At 43.4% G+C, this 19,115-nt stretch overlaps 1 protein-coding gene across 5 annotated transcripts in view; it reads left to right on the top strand.

Moving 5' to 3' along the window:
- LOC119851757 (mitogen-activated protein kinase kinase kinase 3-like) overlaps positions 1-19,115 on the top strand; it is a 129,607-nt gene that overhangs the window by 27,710 nt on the left and 82,782 nt on the right. For all 5 annotated transcript variants that reach the window (XM_038392077.2, XM_043509727.1, XM_043509731.1 and 2 more), the window contains exon 2: positions 7,833-7,912. In XM_038392077.2, the coding sequence (XP_038248005.1) occupies positions 7,909-7,912 (4 nt within the window). In that variant the 5' untranslated portion in view covers positions 7,833-7,908. The remainder of the gene's footprint in view (positions 1-7,832; positions 7,913-19,115) is intronic.

Raw genomic sequence — 19,115 nt, forward strand, 5'->3', positions numbered from 1 at the left:
AAGTGCTTTATCTTGTAACCCTGTGTCATGCAAATAATTCTTACTTGTGTGAGTAATCCCACAGAGGTCAGTGGGTTTGCTCATGTGAGTCAGGTTTGCAAGACTGGGCTCAGTTTGCAGGCAAATGTTCAGTGCTGAAGAAAACAGACCTACAACCCCAAAAAGCCCATACTCCATGCTCAAAAATACAGGTGCATCATTTTGGGCTCACCCATCTGGAAAGCTGCTTTGGAAAACATGAGCAGCATGTTCCATGAGTGTAGGAATTTGCACCAGTGAGCTTTGCCAAAATGTACTCCCTTCCCCGAGTGTAGCACAACCTGCTGTGCACCGGGCTGCTGCCCTCCACCCTAGAGGTGGCTGCATTTCCATGAGGTTGCGGGCACTGTAGTTTGTAGAACAAAACTAGAATGTTAAAGGTATCAGGCTGGAAAGAAGATATACATTATTAACAGGGAGGGTAATTAACCACTAGAACAATTTACAATGGCTGTGGTGGATTCACCATCCCGGGCAATTTTAAAATTAAGATTGGATGTTTTTCTAAAAGATCTGCTCTAGGAAATTTACAGGGAAGTTCTCTGGCTTGTGTTACACAGGAGGTCAGACTAGATGAGTGCACTGGTCCCTTTGGGCCTTGAAGTTGTGAAACCGGCAGTATTGTTACACTTTTCATTGTTTGACTTTCTTTCAAGCCAATCCTGCAGGTTGTATAAATATACGTTCATATTTTTGGATGTTAAAGTTAGTACCATTTCTCCATTCATTGCTGCTGTTTTGAACGCTGCCCCAGCCCTGGCCCCCAAAGCTTGTGAAAATAACATTTACAATAATACTTTTTAACAGTTCCGTAGTATACAAAACTCCAGCGTCCTGGCAGGCTGCCTGGAAACTTGCGGAAAGTTAATGCTGTTGACTCTTTAAAAGGAGAGATTTTTTTCCGCTTGACTCCTTTTGCTTTTAAGCTCTCCAGGCCCAACATGTTGCTCCCTGCTGCTTGAAAAACAAGGAATGTCCAAATTTTAGCAAAGTTAGTTAGGGTGGTTTTCTAACTCAGCCACATTTCGGGGGGGACCAGTGATTTGTATGTTGGTTAATTACACCATCTCAGCGTATACATGGGCTAAGTTCAGCATGGAAAAAGATGAAGCTCCTCATGGAGATCTGTGGCCTGCATGCAGTGGTGCAGTAAATAATTATTTGTATTGCAAGTAGTGCCTAGAATCTCAAACTGAATTTGAGGCCTTGGTATACTTGGTGCACCCCCCAAGAAGAGATGGTCCCAGCCCTGAAGAGCTGATGATCTAAATAAACAAGACAAAGGGTGAGTGGGAAAGTGTTGGTGAGAGATGCAAGTGGCGCACTATTGCAACATGCACTAGTTTGATATTCAGTCAGGACCTGATCCTGCAGTATACAGAGTGCCACTTTCTCCTATTGGCCTCAGTGGAAAAATGCTCGTCCCCTTGCAGGAGATATCCAGCCCCTTCCAAAGTCAAGCACTGGGTGTGCAAAATGGTCATGATTCTGATGTCTGCTATAGTGCAAATCCAGAGTTGTTGCATCTAAGCCAGCGTTCACCATTGTGAAGTTACTTCTGGTTTACACTGAGCTGAATCAGACCCTCACATATTGCACCAGGGGCTGAAGGATGGTGGTTTACGACCATGTCGCTGAAAAGCTGACCCTTCCCTGAGCTGAAGGAGGGCAGAGTTCACGCTGCTGTTGCTTTTATTGCTTGTCAGGTAGTCTTTCTCCAAGGCTGGGTTACAGGCCAATAGTTTGTAAGGTGTGCTGCAAGAGATTTACAGTGCAGGCAGCATTCACTGAGTCAGGAGACCTGGGGTCTATTCCACGTGCTAGTTGACTTTGTTTTTAAAAAAAAAAAAAAAAAAAAAAAAAGACGACTTGTGGCACCTTTAGAGACTAACATTGATTTGGGCATAAGCTTTCGTGGGCTAAAACCCACTTCATCGGATGCATGCAGTGGAAAATACAGTAGGAAGATATATACACACAACATGAAAAAATGGCTGTTGCCATACCAACTGGAACAAACACCTTCTTGTCAACTGTTTGAAATGGACCATCCTGATTATCACTACAAAAGTTTTTGTTTTTGTTTTGTTTTTTTGCTCCTGCTGATAATAGCCCACCTTAATTAATTGGTCTTTTTCATAGATACTAAGGTCAGAAGGGACCATTCTGATCATCTAGTCCGACCTCCTGCACAGCACAGGCCACAGAATCTCACCCACCCACTCCTATGAAAAACCTCACCCATGTCTGAGCTATTGAAGTCCTTAAATCATGGTTCAAAGACTTCAAGGAGCAGAGAAGCCTCCATCAAGTGACCCATGCCCCATGCTACAGAGGAAGGCAAAAAACCTCCAGGGCCTCTTCCAATCTGCCCTGGAGGAAAATTCCTTCCCGACCCCAAATATGGCAATCAGCTAAACCCTGAGCATATGGGCAAGATTCACCAGCCAGATACTACAGAAAATTCTTTCCTGGGTACTCAGATCCCATCCATCTAATATCCCATCTCAGGGGATTTGGCCTATTTACCCTGAATATTTAAAGATCAATTACTTACTAAAATCCCATTATCCCATCATACCATCTCCTCCATAAACTTATCAAGTAGAATCTTAAAACCAGATAGATCTTTTGCCCCCACTGCTTCCCTTGGAAGGCTATTCCAAAACTTCACTCCTCTGATGGTTAAAAACCTTCGTCTGATTTCAAGTCTAAACTTCCCGGTGGCCAGTTTATACCCATTTGTTCTTGTGTCCACATTGGTGCTGAGCTTAAATAATTCCTCTCCCTCTCCGGTATTTATCCCTCTGATATATTTATAGAGAGCAATCCTATCTCCCCTCAACCTTCTTTTGGTTAGGCTAAACAAGCCAAGCTCCTTGAGTCTCCTTTCATAAGACAAGTTTTCCATTCCTCAGATCATCCTAGTAGGCCTTCTCTGTACCTGCTCCAGTTTGAATTCATCCTTTTTAAACATGGGAGAGCAGAACTGCACACAGTATTCTAGGTGAAGTCTCACCAGTGCCTTGTATAACGGTACTAAAACCTCCTTATCCCTACTGGAAATGCCTCTCCTGATGCATCCCAAAACCGCATTAGCTTTTTTCACAGCCATATCACATTGGCGGCTCATAGTCATCCTATGATCAACCAATACTCCAAGGTCCTTCTCCTCTTCCGTTACTTCTAATTGATGCGTCCCCAACTTATAGCTAAAATTCTTGTTATTAATCCCTAAATGCATAACCTTACACTTCTCACTATTAAATTTCATCCTATTACTATTACTCCAGTTTACAAGGTAATCCAGATCCTCCTGTATAATATCCCGATCCTTCTCCGAATTGGCAATACCTCCCAGCTTTGTATCATCTGCAAACTTTATTAGCACACTCCCACTTTTTGTGCCAAGGTCACTAATAAAAAGATTAAATAAGATTGGTCCCAAAACCGATCCCTGAGGAACTCCACTGGTAACCTCCCTCCAACCTGACAGTTCGCCTTTCAGTAGGACCCGTTGCAGTCTCCCCTTGAACCAATTCCTTATCCACCTTTTGATGTTCATATTGATCCCCATCTTCTCCAATTTAATAATAATTCCCCATGTGGCACGGTATCAAATGCCTTACTGAAACCTAGGTAAATTAGATCCACTGCATTTCCTTTATCTAAAAAATCTGTTACCTTTTCAAAAAAGGAGATTAGGTTGGTTTGGCATGATCTACCTTTTGTAAAACCATGTTGTATTTTGTCCCATTTACCATTGACTTCAATGTCCTTAACTAATTTCTCCTTCAAAATTTTTTCCAGGACCTTGCATACTACAGATGTCAAACTAACTGGCCTGTAGTTACCCGGATCACTTTTTTTCCCTTTCTTAAAAATAGGGACTATATTAGCAATTCTCCAATCATTCGGTACTACTCCTGAGTTTACAGATTCATTAAAAATTCTTGCTAATGGGCTTGCAATTTAGGGTGCCAATTCCTTTAATATTCTTGGATGAAGATTATCTGGGCCCCCTGATTTAGTCCCATTAAGCTGTTTCAGTTTCGCTTCTACCTCAGATATGGTAATATCTACCTCCATATCCTCATTCCCATTTGTCATGCTACCATTATCCCTAAGATCCTCATTAGTCTTATTAAAGACTGAGGCAAAGTATTTGTTTAGATATTGGGCCATGCCTAGATTATCTTTAACCTCCACTCCATCCTCAGCGTTAAGCGGCCCCACTTCTTCTTTCTTAGTTTTCTTCTTATTTATATGGCTATAGAACCTTTTACTATTGGTTTTAATTCCCTTTGCAAGGTCCAACTCTACTCGACTTTTAGCCTGTCTCACTTTATCCCTACATGTTCTGACCTCAATTAGGTAGTTTTCCTTGCTGATCCCTCCCATCTTCCACTCCCTGTATGCTTTCTGCTTCTTCTTAATCACCTCTCTAAGATGCTTGCTCATCCAGCTTGGTCTACAACTCCTTCCTATGAATTTTTCCCCCTTTCTTGGGATACAGGCTTCCAATAGTTTCTGCGGCTTTGATTTAAAGTAATCCCAGGCCTCCTCTACCTTTAGATCCATAAGTTCTTCAGTCTTGTTACAGTTGATATGGCAACACCCATTTTTTATGTTCTCTGTGTATATATATCTTCCTACTGTATTTTCCACTGCATGCATCCGATGCAGTGGGTTTTAGCCCACAAAAGCTGATGCCCAAATCAATGTTAGTCTCTAAGATGCCATAAGTACTCCTCGTTTGTTTGTTTTGTGCTTATACAGACTAACCCAGCTACCCCTCTGAAATCTGACATTGTGTAACATGCCAGCACTTGAAAGCTCTAAAGAGGGACTCTGGTGAGAGGTCTAGGGAAATGCTGTTGCATTCCACTGAGATGCATTGGAATAGGAGAGATGTGTAAAAGGCCACTGTAAAATTGTGCTAAAAAACAGGGATTGGGTGCTCCTCAACTGGGACAGCTAGTGTGTATTGCTGGGAATCTGGCCCAAAAAAAAAAATCAGAATTTGCAATCCAATTCTAAGGGCATCCATTTTCATAGTTAAAAAAATGTTAAAATAGAAAACATGAAACCCATATATGTTTGCATTGCTATTTACTCCATTGCACATGGGTGCTGGCTTGTTATTGTAGGGTTGCTTGTGAAAACTAACCTGCAGGAGCTTGATGGCTTGTATTCGAGGAAAGACTATATAAAACATGAGTGTAATTTCTCAGAAGGGCAAGGTCACAGGATCACATTTTCAGGCATGCATCTGTATGAGTTACTTGCATGCACAGGAGCATGGGCAGGTGTCCAGTTGTGTGTCTAGCTGCCCATTCAGACAGATGACAATGCTCTACATGCAATTGTGGTACTTGTGTGCACAAACTAGGAGCACAACTTCATTTCTGAAAGTATGACATGGAATTTGAAAACAGAAGCAAAAAAGAAGTACCCGTATATACTTGATCGTAAGCCGGTTTGTTTATAAACCAACCCCCCCCCCAAGATGGATAAGTATAAATGGTAAAAATTGTATGACCCTTTCATAAGCCGACCCTATATTTCAGGTATTGGCAAACTTTGGCTCCCAGCCCGTCAGGATAAGCCGCTGGCGGATTGGGACGTTTTGTTTACCTGGAGCAGTCGCAAGCATGGAGCCCCTCAGCTCCCAGTGGCTGCGATTTGCCATTCCCGGCCAATGGGAGCTGCGGGAAGTGGCGCCACTTCCCGCAGCTCCCGTTGGCCAGGAACGGCAAACCGCAGCCACAGGGAACTGAGGGGCTCCGTGCCTGTGAACGCTCCAGGTAAACAAAACGACAATATATTAATGTTCAATTCAATGATTTCATAGAGTTTAAAATCAAATTTTGGTGTAGACCCGTTTATAAGCCGACCCCCACTCTTTGATGCGATCACTTTTTTTTTTTTTACCAAAAATATTCATCTTATGAATGAGTATATACGGTAGGTCAGATTCTGTCCCTTTCCAGCTAAGAAACTAATCCAAATCCCATTGCAGTCCGTTTGAGTCTTGCCATTGAATTCAATAGGAGCTGGATCAGGCCCGAAGGCAGGTCCATTTATCTGAGACAGTTCATTATTCTCTGGTAGAGATATTAAGCTTTTCCATGTCCCTACTTAAGTCTTTGTCTTGAAAGGTTATAGAACATACAGTCCTCAGCTTTAGGGTCTCGGGGTAAAGAGTGCTCTTGCTCAGATAGGAAGGAATAACACATGTAGTGACACATGTAAACTTCAGAGTATTTTGCTGGCTTCTTATCTGTCTCCCTTCCTGCTTGTTTCTCTCAAAATAGGTTGGGTAAATATCCTAGTGCTTGCCAACATGAAGGTCCAAAGATTCAGATGTTTTTGAAAGAATTATTTTTAGGTCAGATCTTGAAGTCACAGTATCTTCCATAGTTCTTTTAGGAGTTGTGATTTTTATAGCTCTTGATGCTCTGGGAGCTTTCAAACTCCTTTTGTGTTACTGGTGGAGCATTTTTCCTAATAGTGTGTAAGGATCCAAAATAATTGTCTGTCTGTCTGCCCAGCACCCAAACCTCCCATTGACTTTAATGGACGTGTTGCCTGTGCAAGGATTGCAGGATCAGACCCCTGGGGAAAAAAAACTATTCTGTATATTTGTGAGATGCTGATTAAATGGAAGTCTCTTGCATATTTTATCAAACAATCAAGGGGTAAAGCCTATGGCCAAGATTTAAAAAAAAAAAAAAGGGGGGTACATCAGGTTATGTCCCTAAATCCAGCAGCTCCCAGTGGGGTTTGGGTATATATCAGTTGACTTCAGTGGGAGCTACCTGGGTGCTAAGTGCATCTAAAAATCAGGTGTGTAAATGGTGTCTATGGACTTAGGTGTCTAAAGCCATGCTTCTATGTACCTGATCTACTTCCATGTGGTCCATAGGAAGTTTGCCGTTGCCATAAACAGGAGCAGGATTTTGCCCTATGGGTTCAGTCTTGCCCTTTGTAAAATTCTCAGGGTCTGATACTGTGAACAGAGATAATCCTGTTCCAGCTCTGACCAAAAGCTACATGCTGGATTTTAAAAACATCAAGCTCTGTATCTGTCTGAGAGGTTTTGGAGACAGCTGGAGATGGGTGGAGGGGAGAGATATTGGGAGAGGGAGTCTTGGACTGCTGTGGGAAGACAGCCTGCCTTTAAAATGTTTGTTCTCTGGTACAGTTTCCCTCCACATACAATCAGCTGCTCATATCCTGGCTTCCTCCTAGGAGGATGCAGCTGTAATAAGGGAGGATGGTCCAGTGGTTAAGCCAGTAGGCTGGGACCTGGGAAAGCTGAGTCCAATTCCCTGCTCTGTCCTAGAGTCCTTCCCAGTCACTTAGTCTTGGTGTCTGTCAGATACATGTACCTCACAAGGATGTTGTGAGGATAACTACGCTCAGTATGGTGAGGTGCTCTTATGCTACAGTGAGTACAATAGATAGGTAGTCTGCACTCGGTGGAAGAGGCTTTGAGGCCTGTAGATGAGAAGTATGTTACAAAGTGGGTAGGTATCATGTCCATTTTACAGGTGGGGGAGTGGAGACACAACAAGGTGAGTAGCTCAAGTTTGTGTACAAAGTTGAGACTATACCTCTGGGGAGGGCAGAGGAGTCTAGACTGCTTGTCTGATTCCTATCAAAATAAATTGCCTGTATAAACAGGGCAAAAAGGGAAACCTGTTTGATAAAGAGCAATCAGATCAAATATCTGCATGGATAGCTGTGTTGGAGTTCACCTGTGAATTCTGTCTGTATTATTATTGCAGGGTGGACGCTTGTGAGTGGAAGACGAGGTGTGAGTGTCCGTGACCGGTGGAGTGGAGGCCTGATGTAAATGCAAACATGGGTAAGGAGTGCATCCCACTGGAGCAATTGAGCCTCTCTCTAATAGGTTACTGTGTCTTGTACCTGACAAAACAGCCCAGAGCAGGAAAATCTGCAGAAATAGCTTTGCTCAACATTAAATTGGTTTGTTCTCTTGCCTTCCAGTCAAGAAAAGAGTCCCAAGTGAAACACTGCTTTTGGTGTCTTTGTGGTATGGTGGGCAAGTCATTGCAGCTTTCTGTGCCACAGTTTACAATGCAGGCTCTTGGGGCAGGGAACTTTCTTGCTATATACCTGTACGACACCTAGCAATGGAGTGCTGATGTCAGATGGGGCCTCTCAGCCCTATTGTAATACTAAAAAAACAAAAGGGAAAAAAATGAATTGGCTAGTGAATATGTGCATCATTGCCCTCTACTGGATGGAATCTGCTCAGTTATGTGTCCTAAGCCCTATATTGCTAATGGCGATCTGCCTTTCGCTCATATAGTAGGAGTCTATAATTTTGGAGGTGGAGGATGATTCCAGTTTTATATCTGTTGTAGCCATGAAGTTCCAAGTGGCCTGGACTTGTGACTCAGTGAAGTTCAAGGCAACCAGGATTTTGTTACTCTGATACATTGCGTACTGACCATGTGCTTGGTGCTGTATGGGAGATGTTTTAAAAATGCTTAAAGGAGTTGGGCACCTGGCTCCCTCTCACTTTAATCTCCTTGGAAATCTCTACCCTCCATTTAGAGAAAAAAATCACAGCATCTCCACTGAGGAGCTTGCAATTTAAAATCATTGCAGGGAGCTGAGACGTAGCTAGAACACTCAATATTCTTGTGGCACCAGTGTGTACATCTGTCTCTCTGGGCAGTCAACCACACAATGGCTTCCCAGGAAAAATGAGTTTTGAGGAGAGTTTGAATGAAGAGAGAGGAAGCAACCCTGAGCTGCAACTGCTGTGGGCTCCTTGGCTCAAGATAAAATGCTTGTTTGATGGCATTTATGGACTTGTAACTCCAAAAACTCAAACAAACCAAGTACAGTAAAGCTCTTTTTAAAGAGAACGCTGTTTCAGTGAAAAAGACAGACTGAACTTTTCCTAAATGATGTGTAAGCCAGTGGGCCAATTTACCAGCAAATGCTTCCAATAATACTCCCAACAGTAACAGGATTTCAGCCCCTTTTCTCCAAATCAAAACAATTCAATGCAGATCAAGCACCTAAACCAGGTTCTGTTTTCTGCAAGTCACATTTTCTAATCGACCTCAGGCTGTCCTTAATATTTCCCAGGTGGACTGGTTCTGAGTCATATGCTCCCATCATGTGACCTCTGGAATCATTCCCTTCACCTAGGGAGGTGGTTATACCTGGCTCAGGTGAGGCTGAGCTCCACCTCGTAAAGGGCTAGCTCACCCAATGACAAAATGATCTAACTAATGTGGGGGAGTAGAGGTCCTAGGAGATAATGATTGGCTTTTCATTTGTAAATCTTCGCTGTCTAATCCAGCCCAGGACAGAATTGGGAGTGATTGAAAATCATCAGGGCTGGTTGAAATTTGAAAAATGGTTTCTTTGTCTCTTCCTTCCCTTCCTTTCTCTCTATCACCCCCTCCTTCATGGGGGGTGGGAAGGAGAAAGCAAAAAATTCAAACAAAAGTGAAAATGTTCATCCTTTGCTATATTTAAAAAAAAATAGACAAAAAAATGTTAACCGTTTACTGTAGTTCTTACTTTCTGATGTTTTTTGTGCAGTGAGTTAGCGCCTTCAATCCAAGTCTTAATTGGCCTGCTATTTGACTGCTTCCCCTTTTACTGGAATCTTGGTGAGGGAAAGGTGTGGGCTAACCCTGGGATTAGATCCCTCTTCAGTGTGCGAATGTGACTGAGTTACATGTCACAGTGCCCTTCAGGACTCCGCTGGGTGGTCTGTGCCTACGACTGCTTTGATCTCTCTGCCTGGGGTCTGTGCACACCTCTGCTTATATGAACTTTATTGTAACATAGGTGCACACAAAGGCAGGTAGAACTGTCAGGCTGCAGTGGACAAGAACACAATGTGAGCATAACTCTGGTCTCAGTGGCCCAGTTGTTTGGGCGAGATAGGTACAGGATGTACAGTATATATTACTGCCTCGCTGAGATGTTACTTTCACTGCCCCATTTACTTCCCTCTGAGAGTCGCTAGACTAAAGGAGCTTAAATGAGAATGCACTGAAACTGCAGAGAGGTGAAGGGAAGATTAATGTTTAATCTACAATGAATGGGTTTGGATTTTTTTTTTTAAAAGTCTTTTTGGTCTACAGCAGGCGGGGTTTTAATGAATAACTGGAAAAAACGCTGCTTATTACCCAGGGTATGAGCATTGTGATCAGACCCTAGCGGTGCTGTTTAACACAGCCACATCTCCAAAATCTTGACTTGGATTTCCTTTCAATTTAAAAGGAACAACCACCCCAGATCCCTTACAAGGAAGATCGTTAGCACAAATGAGGTATTCACAATGTGATCAGTAACTCAGATTTCACCATAACCCCATTTTCTTTGGGGAGGTGCTTCAAAGAAGCACCATGGCCTCATAAATAGAGCAGAGGGCGTGAAGTCGGAAGATCTGGTTTTTCTTTTGGCTTTGCCATGTTTGTACTGTGTGACCTTGGGTATGTCACTTAATATTTGTGCCCCATTTAGTGCCATGCTAACGATATTTGTGAAGAATGGATAGTTGCATAGATGGCACAATAAAAATATGATGCATCATTAATTATTAACCTTTCAGAGGCATTTCAAAGACAGTGTGGCCTAGCAGTTAAAGCAGGGCTCGGGGGACTTCCACTGGAAATGCACTTGTTTAATTCAGGGCAGAAATGTCTATTTCCAGTTCTTACTCTGGACAGGTCACTCAGGCTCTGATTCATCATTGCCCTACGACCCCTTGCACCAGGTAGCATAACCCACAGAGTTCTACTGCAGCATTTTATTTTGTTTCTTTGTTTATTTTCAAACTCAAAGAGCTGGAGAGAAACAGTGCGAAGGGCACATGAACATAAAAACAGCCATACTGGGTCAGACCAAAGATCCATCTAGCCCAGTATCCTGTCTTCTGACAGTGGCCAAAGCCAGATGCTTCAGAGGGAATGAACAGAACAGGTGATCATCAAGTGATCCATCCCCTGTCGCCCATTCCCAGCTTTTGGTAAACAGAGTGCCAGCAATCTGGTTCCATTTTGGCTTAGGTGGTGTCCATCCTCCCTGAATAGATTCCCCCTTTTCCCAAAGTTTCCCCAGTTCCTAATAAATCTAACCCCCCTTCCCCCACACCATTGTCTCATCCACACAATGAGACCCTGCAGTTCTGCCTGTCTAACTGGCCCTGTGCGTGGAACTGGAAGCATTTCAGAGAATGCTACTGTGGAGGGTCCTGGACTTCAATCTCTTACCTAGCAGGCTAAATTGGCCTCCAGGACCTCTCTCCTAGCCTTCCCTATGTCACTGGTACCTACCTGTACCACGACCACCAACTCCTCTCCAGCCCTACACATACATCTATCTAGATGTCTCGAGATCGGCAACCTTCGCACCAGGCAGGCAAGTCACCATGTGGTTCTCCTGGTCATCTCATACCCAGCTATCTGTGGTTTCTAATGATCGAATCCTCCATAACTATTACCTGTCTCTTCCTAATAACTGGAGTTCCCTCCCCTGGAGCGGCATCCTCAGTTCCAGAGGATACCACAACACCATCTGGAAGGAGGGTCCCAACTATGGGATCATTTCCCTCTGGTCCAGTTGGATGCTCTCCTCCTTCCCTGAGACTTTCATCCTCCACACAGCAGCTGTCAGACCGGGAGTGGGAACTTTCTACTGTGTCCTGGAAAGTCTTGTCTATGTACCTTTTGTCTCCTGTAGTTCCTCCAGTTCAGCCACTCTGGTCTCCAAAGTCTGTACACGGTCTCGGAGAGCCAGGTAATTATACATACTGCATTGAGTGCAATAAACTGGATAACACCCACTCTGTTGCTGGACTTCTGTCTGCATTCTCTTATTACTCCTGCAGCTTGTTCCTTGTTTTTATCAGGGGGTGTTTTTTGTCTTAAGTTTAACTAATGTTAAATGTATCTAGCCCCCCTCACAAAACTCCTCTGTTAGCTGCTCCTGTTAGTTAGCTCCTCTGGTCGCTTAGGAGCTGGCTTTTTAAAGCCCTGGTCTTCCTGAGTAGCCCTGCCCCTTGGTTAAGGGTTGACTGGTGCTAAAGGGCTTACGGATCAAAGCCTCCTTAAGAAGCTCTCAGCCTTTCCTAGCAGGCCGCTAGGCTCAGCACATGGTTCCCCAAACAGACAGACCACATGGTATATTTCAGTCAAGCAGCAAGCATACCACAAACAACAAGTAATTACACAAAGTGAAACTATTTCCCCTTGTTTCCCCTCCTACTGTTCTTGTAAAGTGCTGGAAATAGCCCACCTTGATTATCACTACAAAAGGTTCTGTCCCTGTCCCTCCCCTCTCCTGCTGGTAATAGCTCACCTTTCCTGGTCACTCTTGTTACAGTCTGTATGGTAACATCCATTGTTTCATGTTCTCTGTGTATATAAAATCTCCCCACTATATTTTCCACTGTATGCATCCGATGAAGTGAGCTGTAGCTCACGAAAGCTTATGCTCTAATAAATTTGTTGATCTCTAAGGTGCCACAAGTACTCCTTTTTTCTTTTCACAAACACACACATGCTTACAGACAACAAACTTACCCCAAGGATCACGTAATCACTCCACCTTCACCTGGAGAACTCCCTCGCTAAACTCCCCGTTAGCTGCTCCTGTTTGCTTGCTCCATGGATTTTAGTTTGACTCCTCTGTGTCACTGCACATGTGTAGGACAGGGCAACCAAGTTAGATGGTCCCAGAGACATCACAAGGAGTGGGAGTGATAGTTACTGGACATGCTTCACAGCTGTTTCTGAAGCGGTGAGGATGAGTTTCTGTGAAGGACAAGCAGTCTAGCAGATTCCACACATTCACCACCTCACAGCTGAGCAGTCTGAGAGGGGGAGGCTACAGATATAGGCGTTGGAGACAGCCCTGCGGGCACAGTGGGTGATCAGCAGGGCTGGTCTTAGGGGAGGGCCACCCTGGTGACCACCCAGGCTGCTGTCGGGGTGGGTGGGTGCCGTATAGCAGTGCAGAGCTGGCAGGGTAACGCTGCAAACTTGTAGAGGCAACACGTGTGGGGTGCCCACATTTCTCCCTGCTTCCTTCCAGCGGAGGGGGGGGGGTGACACTCAGCGTTCTTCTGCAACCCCCTAAGGGATTGTGATGGGGGAAGCAAGGCGTCGCACCAAGTGCTCCGTGCATCCAGGCCACTTTCCCCACGTGGGCTGTGCTGTGAGGCGAACCTCCAGAGCTGCTGCTCTCCTGTCTTCCCCCTTACACAGCCCTGTTTGGCTCAGGGCCTGTAACTGCTGATGGTCAGGAGATCAGACTGTGGAGATTGAGGCATTTGCAGGGTACTGAAGGGCTGCCATTCTCCTTGGTTTCAGGAGAATGGAGGTGTCACACACACACACACACCCTTTTTGAAGGCATGTGGTAGGACTGAGACCTCATCTGTGTGAGAAGATCAGAGAGGAGGGGGTCTGTTTGTGCATCCTAAAATATAGAAGTGTGTGTTCTCTGTTGAAACCTTGCACTGAAACACACTGAAACAGCATCAAATGGGGAAGTCCATAGAAAGAACACCAACCAACTTACTGCCTCATAGCTTTTGGTTAACAGTTATTCATAAGTTTCGAAATACACACAAACCCCACTGTAAATAGTAGGTAGGTACTAAATTTTGTTTACGAAGAAACTATATCTCTTTGATGGGAACTGTCCACCCCCTCCAGTCAGGGTTTTACATATCGTAACTCAGAGGTTGTACTCTGTGTAGTTCTGCCTTCCTAAAAAGGCAGAACTCTGGCCTTTTGCTTCAGCAGAGAGATGAGCTGAGGTGCAGAAAAAGGGAGCGGAACAGTTATTCATCATATTACCCAAATAGCCCCTTGCCACTTACATGAAGGTGGCACAGAACGGGTGCAGGCAGGTAGAAATCTCTCCCTCTGCTACTGTTGGGGGATGTCCTTGGTGCAGGAGATCCTCTCCGTTGACTCTGTCAGCTCCATGCCAGTTTTGGGTGCAGGGGGTGTTCCATGGCGGGCTGGCAGATGGTGAGTAGATAGGGGTGGGACTGAGAGCAGCAGCTGGTTGATTTCGTCCCCTTACAAAGCTCTTTAGGGTCTGTAGAAGCAGGATGGAATCTGAGGGTTGAAACCTGTGGCAATGAATAAAGCAGGCACAAAATATCTCCCCTTGTCCCTGCATCAGAGCCCACAACAGTGCAGGCATGAATCTATCCCTTCATTTTTCTGTGCTTCATTTTCCCCATTTTTAAAATCAAGGCCATGCCTACCTGTTTTTTGTAAAGGGCTTATTGATCCTCCTGTGGCTGGAGCTGTAAGAGTGCAGGGGATTTGTAGTATTGTTCCATGTGTCCCGTAACTTTTCTTGTCCTGTTTGCAAATTACGATATTTATTTGTGTTTAGGCAAGCACTACCTCCCTCCCAGACCCTGCACTCCTGAGTCATCCCCCATGTCTCGTTCATGCCAGACTCCCCTGACTTCAACTAGGAGTCCGGGGTACCCAAGCAATGCAAGATCAGCCCAATAATGCTGTATCTGGGACATCGCAGCCATTGCCCTGGCAACAGACTATGAACTCACAGACCCAGGACTGTGGCTTCGCTGTAGCATTGAGCATTAGGGGAAGCAGGTCTGTGAGGGAGAAAGAACCCTTTATGAGAGCACAGAAACCTTCAATGGTATCGGAGGGAGGCAGGAAAATAACCAGCCAGCTATATTCTGTGTAAACATTTTCTTCTTTCAGGTTTACTCCAGTGTAACATTCTTTCGTTAAGAGCCTGATCCTACCTTCATCCCCCACTCGGAGCTCTCACAGAAGCCTGAAGGGTCTAACTTGAACCTACAAGACTGTTGCAGACTTGCCCATTAGACCCTGATCCAGCAGGTTACTTGAGTAAGGGTGTAAATCCTATAGGGTCCTTTAGCTTTTATAGTGTAGTCCTGAGTGCCATTTGAAGACTTTTCCTGTGTTTTTAGCAGGGCTGTTGATTAATCGTAGTTGACTGATGCAGTTAACTCAAAAAAATGAATCACTATTAATTGCAGTTTTAATCGCTCTGTTAAACAATAGAATCCCAGTAGAAATTTATTAAATATTTTTTGTTTTTTTACATTTTCAAATATATTGACTTCAATTACAACACAGAATACCAAGTGTATAGTGCTCACGTTATATTATTTCTGATTACAAATGAAATAGTATTTTTCAGTTCACCTAATACAAGTACTGAAGTGCGATTTTTTTTATCGTGAAAGTGAAATTTACAAATGTATTTTGTTACATAACTGTACTTAAAAACAAAACCGTGTAAAACTTCAGAGCCTACAAGTCCACTCAATCCTATTTCGTGTTCAGCCAACCACTAAGACAAACAAGTTCGTTTACATTTACGGGAGATGATGCTGCCTGTTTGTTCTCATTTTTAGGTGACATTATAAATAAGAGACATTCACATGGCACTTCTGTATCCGGCATTGCAAGGTATTTTCGTGCCAGATATGCTAAACATTTGTATGCCTGTTCCTGCTTCGGCCACCATTCCAGAGGACATGCTTCCATGCTGATGATGCTCGTTTAAAAAAAAAAAAAAAAAAAAAAAGTGTTAATTAAATTTGTGACTGAACTCCTGGGGGAGAATTCATAGATTCATAGATATTAAGGTCAGAAGGGACCATTCTGATCATCTAGTCCGACCTCCTGCACAGCGCAGGCCACAGAATCTCACCCACCCACTCCTATGAAAAACCTCACCCATGTCTGAGCTAATGAAGTCCTTAAATCATGGTTCAAAGACTTCAAGGAGCAGAGAAGCCTCCATCAAGTGACCCATGCCCCATGCTACAGAGGAAGGCAAAAAACCTCCAGGGCCTCTTCCAATCTGCCCTGGAGGAAAATTCCTTCCCGACCCCAAATATGGCAATCAGCTAAACCCTGAGCATATGGGCAAGATTCACCAGCCAGATACCCAGGAAAGAATTTTCTATAGTAACTCAGATCCCATCCATCTAATATTCCATCTCGGGGGATTTGGCCTATTTACCCTGAATATTTAAAGATCAATTACTTACCAAAATCCCATTATCCCATCATACCATCTCCTCCATAAACTTATCGAGTAGAATCTTAAAGCCAGATAGATCTTTTGCCCCCACTGCTTCCCTTGGAAGGCTATTCCAAAACTTCACTCCTCTGATGGTTTAAAAACCTTCGTCTGATTTCAAGTCTAAACTTCCTGGTGGCCAGTTTATACCCATTTGTTCTTGTGTCCACATTGGTGCTGAGCTTAAATAATTCCTCTCCCTCTCCGGTATTTATCCCTCTGATATATTTATAGGGAGCAATCCTATCTCCCCTCAACCTTCTTTTAGTTAGGCTAAACAAGCCAAGCTCCTTGAGTCTCCTTTCATAAGACAAGTTTTCCATTCCTCGGATCATCCTAGTAGCCCTTCTCTGTACCTGCTCCAGTTTGAATTCATCCTTTTTAAACATGGGAGAGCAGAACTGCACACAGTATTCTAGGTGAGGTCTCACCAGTGCCTTGTATAACGGTACTAAAACCTCCTTATCCCTACTGGAAATGCCTCTCCTGATGCATCCCAAAACCGCATTAGCTTTTTTCACAGCCATATCACATTGGCGGCTCATAGTCATCCTATGATCAACCAATACTCCAAGGTCCTTCTCCTCTTCCGTTACTTCTAATTGATGCGTCCCCAACTTATAGCTAAAATTCTTGTTATTAATCCCTAAATGCATAACCTTACACTTCTCACTATTAAATTTCATCCTAATACTATTACTCCAGTTTACAAGGTAATCCAGATCCTCCTGTATAATATCCCGATCCTTCTCCGAATTGGCAATACCTCCCAGCTTTGTATCATCTGCAAACTTTATTAGCACACTCCCACTTTTTGTGCCAAGGTCAGTAATAAAAAGATTAAATAAGATTGGTCCCAAAACCGATCCCTGAGGAACTCCACTGGTAACCTCCCTCCAACCTGACAGTTTGCCTTTCAGTAGGACCCGTTGCAGTCTCCCCTTTAACCAATTCCTTATCCACCTTTTGATGTTCATATTGATCCCCATCTTCTCCAATTTAACTAATAATTCCCCATGTGGCACGGTATCAAATGCCTTACTGAAATCTAGGTAAATTAGATCCACAAATTGTATGCCTCTTCTGTTTTACCTGTATTCTGCCATATATTTTATGTTATAGCAGTCACAGATGATGACCCAGCACAAGTTGTTCATTTTGAGAACACTTTTGCTGCAGATTTGACAAAACACAAAGAAGGTACCAATGTGAGATTTCTAAGGATAGATACATCACTCGACCCAAGGTTTAAGAATCTGAAGTGCCTTCCAAAATCTAAGAGGGACGAGGTGTGGAGCGTGGTTTCAGAAGTCTTTAAATAGCAACACTCTGATGCAGAAACTACAGAACCTGAACCACCCAAAAAGAAAATCAGCCTTCTCTTGGTGGTATCTGACTTGGTTGATGAAAATGAACATGAGTGGGTCCACACTGTTTTGAATAGTTATCGAGCAGAACCCCTTATCAGTATGGAACCATGTCCTCTGAAATGGTGGTTGAAGCATAAAGGGACATATGACTCTTTAGTGCATCTGGCATGTAAATGTTTTGTGACGCCGGCTATGACAGTGCCATGAGAATGCCAGTTCTCACTTTCAGGTGACATTGTAAACAAGAAGCAGGCAGCATTATCTCCTGAAAATGTAAACAAACATGTTTGTCTGAGCAATTGACTGAACAAGAAGTAGGACTGAGTGCACTTGTAGGCTCTAAAGTTTTACCTTTTTAATGCAGGTTTTTTTGTACATAATTCTACATTTGACAGTTTAACTTTAGAATCATAAAATATCAGAGTAGTACGAGACCTCAGGAGATCATCTAGTTCAACCCCCTGCTCAAAGCACCACAATCCCCAATTTTTTTTTTGCCCCAGATCCCTAAATGGCCCCCTCAAGGATTGAGCTCACAACCCTGGGTTTAGCAGGCTAATGCTCAAACCACTGAGCTATCCCTCCCCTTTTCATGATAGAGATTTCACTACAGTACTTGTAATGGGAGAAGTGAAAAATACTGTTTGTTTACTTTATATTTATTTTTTATTACAAATATTTGCATTGTAAGCACTATACGTTTTGTATTCTGTGTTGTAATTGAAATCGATATATTTGAAAATGTAGAAAACATCCACAATATTTAAATAAATGGTATTCTGTTATTGTTTAGCAGTGCGATTAATCACGATTAATTTTTTTAATTGCTTGACAGCCCTCGTTTCTAGATATGCCTCCAATCCTCATGGTTTGGTCTTCTCTGTATGCTATCTTTGTGTGCCTCAATGTAGCATTAACGTGGGCAGGGGTTCACTCTGTGTTGTTAATGTTTAACTGAGTTGGAGCAATGAACGCTGGGTTATCTATCATTCAAGTTCCTTGAAACTTTCACTCTGTGCAGAGGGATTCCAAATTGGGTTGCCCTGTGGTATAACTACTGCTTTTTCATATAGAGATTTGGTAATCTGACTGTCTCTAGGTCATTTTACAGATTTTTGAGGTGGGGGTGGGTGTACTGAAGTGGTGAATAGATATTTTTATTTAGAGATATGAAGCTCTCTCTCTTTATCTGTACATTTCAAAGTGCTTTACAAAGGAAGTCAAGTATCACTAATCCCCATTTTACAGATGGGGAAACTGAGGCACATGTTGGTGATGTGACTTGCCCAAGGTCACCCAGCAGGCCAGTGGCAGAGCTGAGAATAGAACCTGATCTCCCGAGTCCCCGTCTAGGGCCACTAGGCCATCCCCCGTAATTAATAGTTACTAATTAATACTACTGTTAATAAACCAGAGAACAATAACTGAAGTAGCATCCATGTAAGTTAGAGCGAATGACCTTCTCATGGGAATAGTACCTCAGCAGCTGAAGGCAGAATTGAGCCTTATGTATGTAATTGTTGTTTTGAAATATTCAACAGTTATTTAGCAGAAAGGGGCATCTTTAGTGAGTAGATCTAGCTGTGC

The sequence above is a fragment of the Dermochelys coriacea genome, chromosome 2, assembly GCF_009764565.3.
Source record: "Dermochelys coriacea isolate rDerCor1 chromosome 2, rDerCor1.pri.v4, whole genome shotgun sequence".
In the NCBI taxonomy this organism is placed as follows: Eukaryota; Metazoa; Chordata; order Testudines; family Dermochelyidae; genus Dermochelys; species Dermochelys coriacea.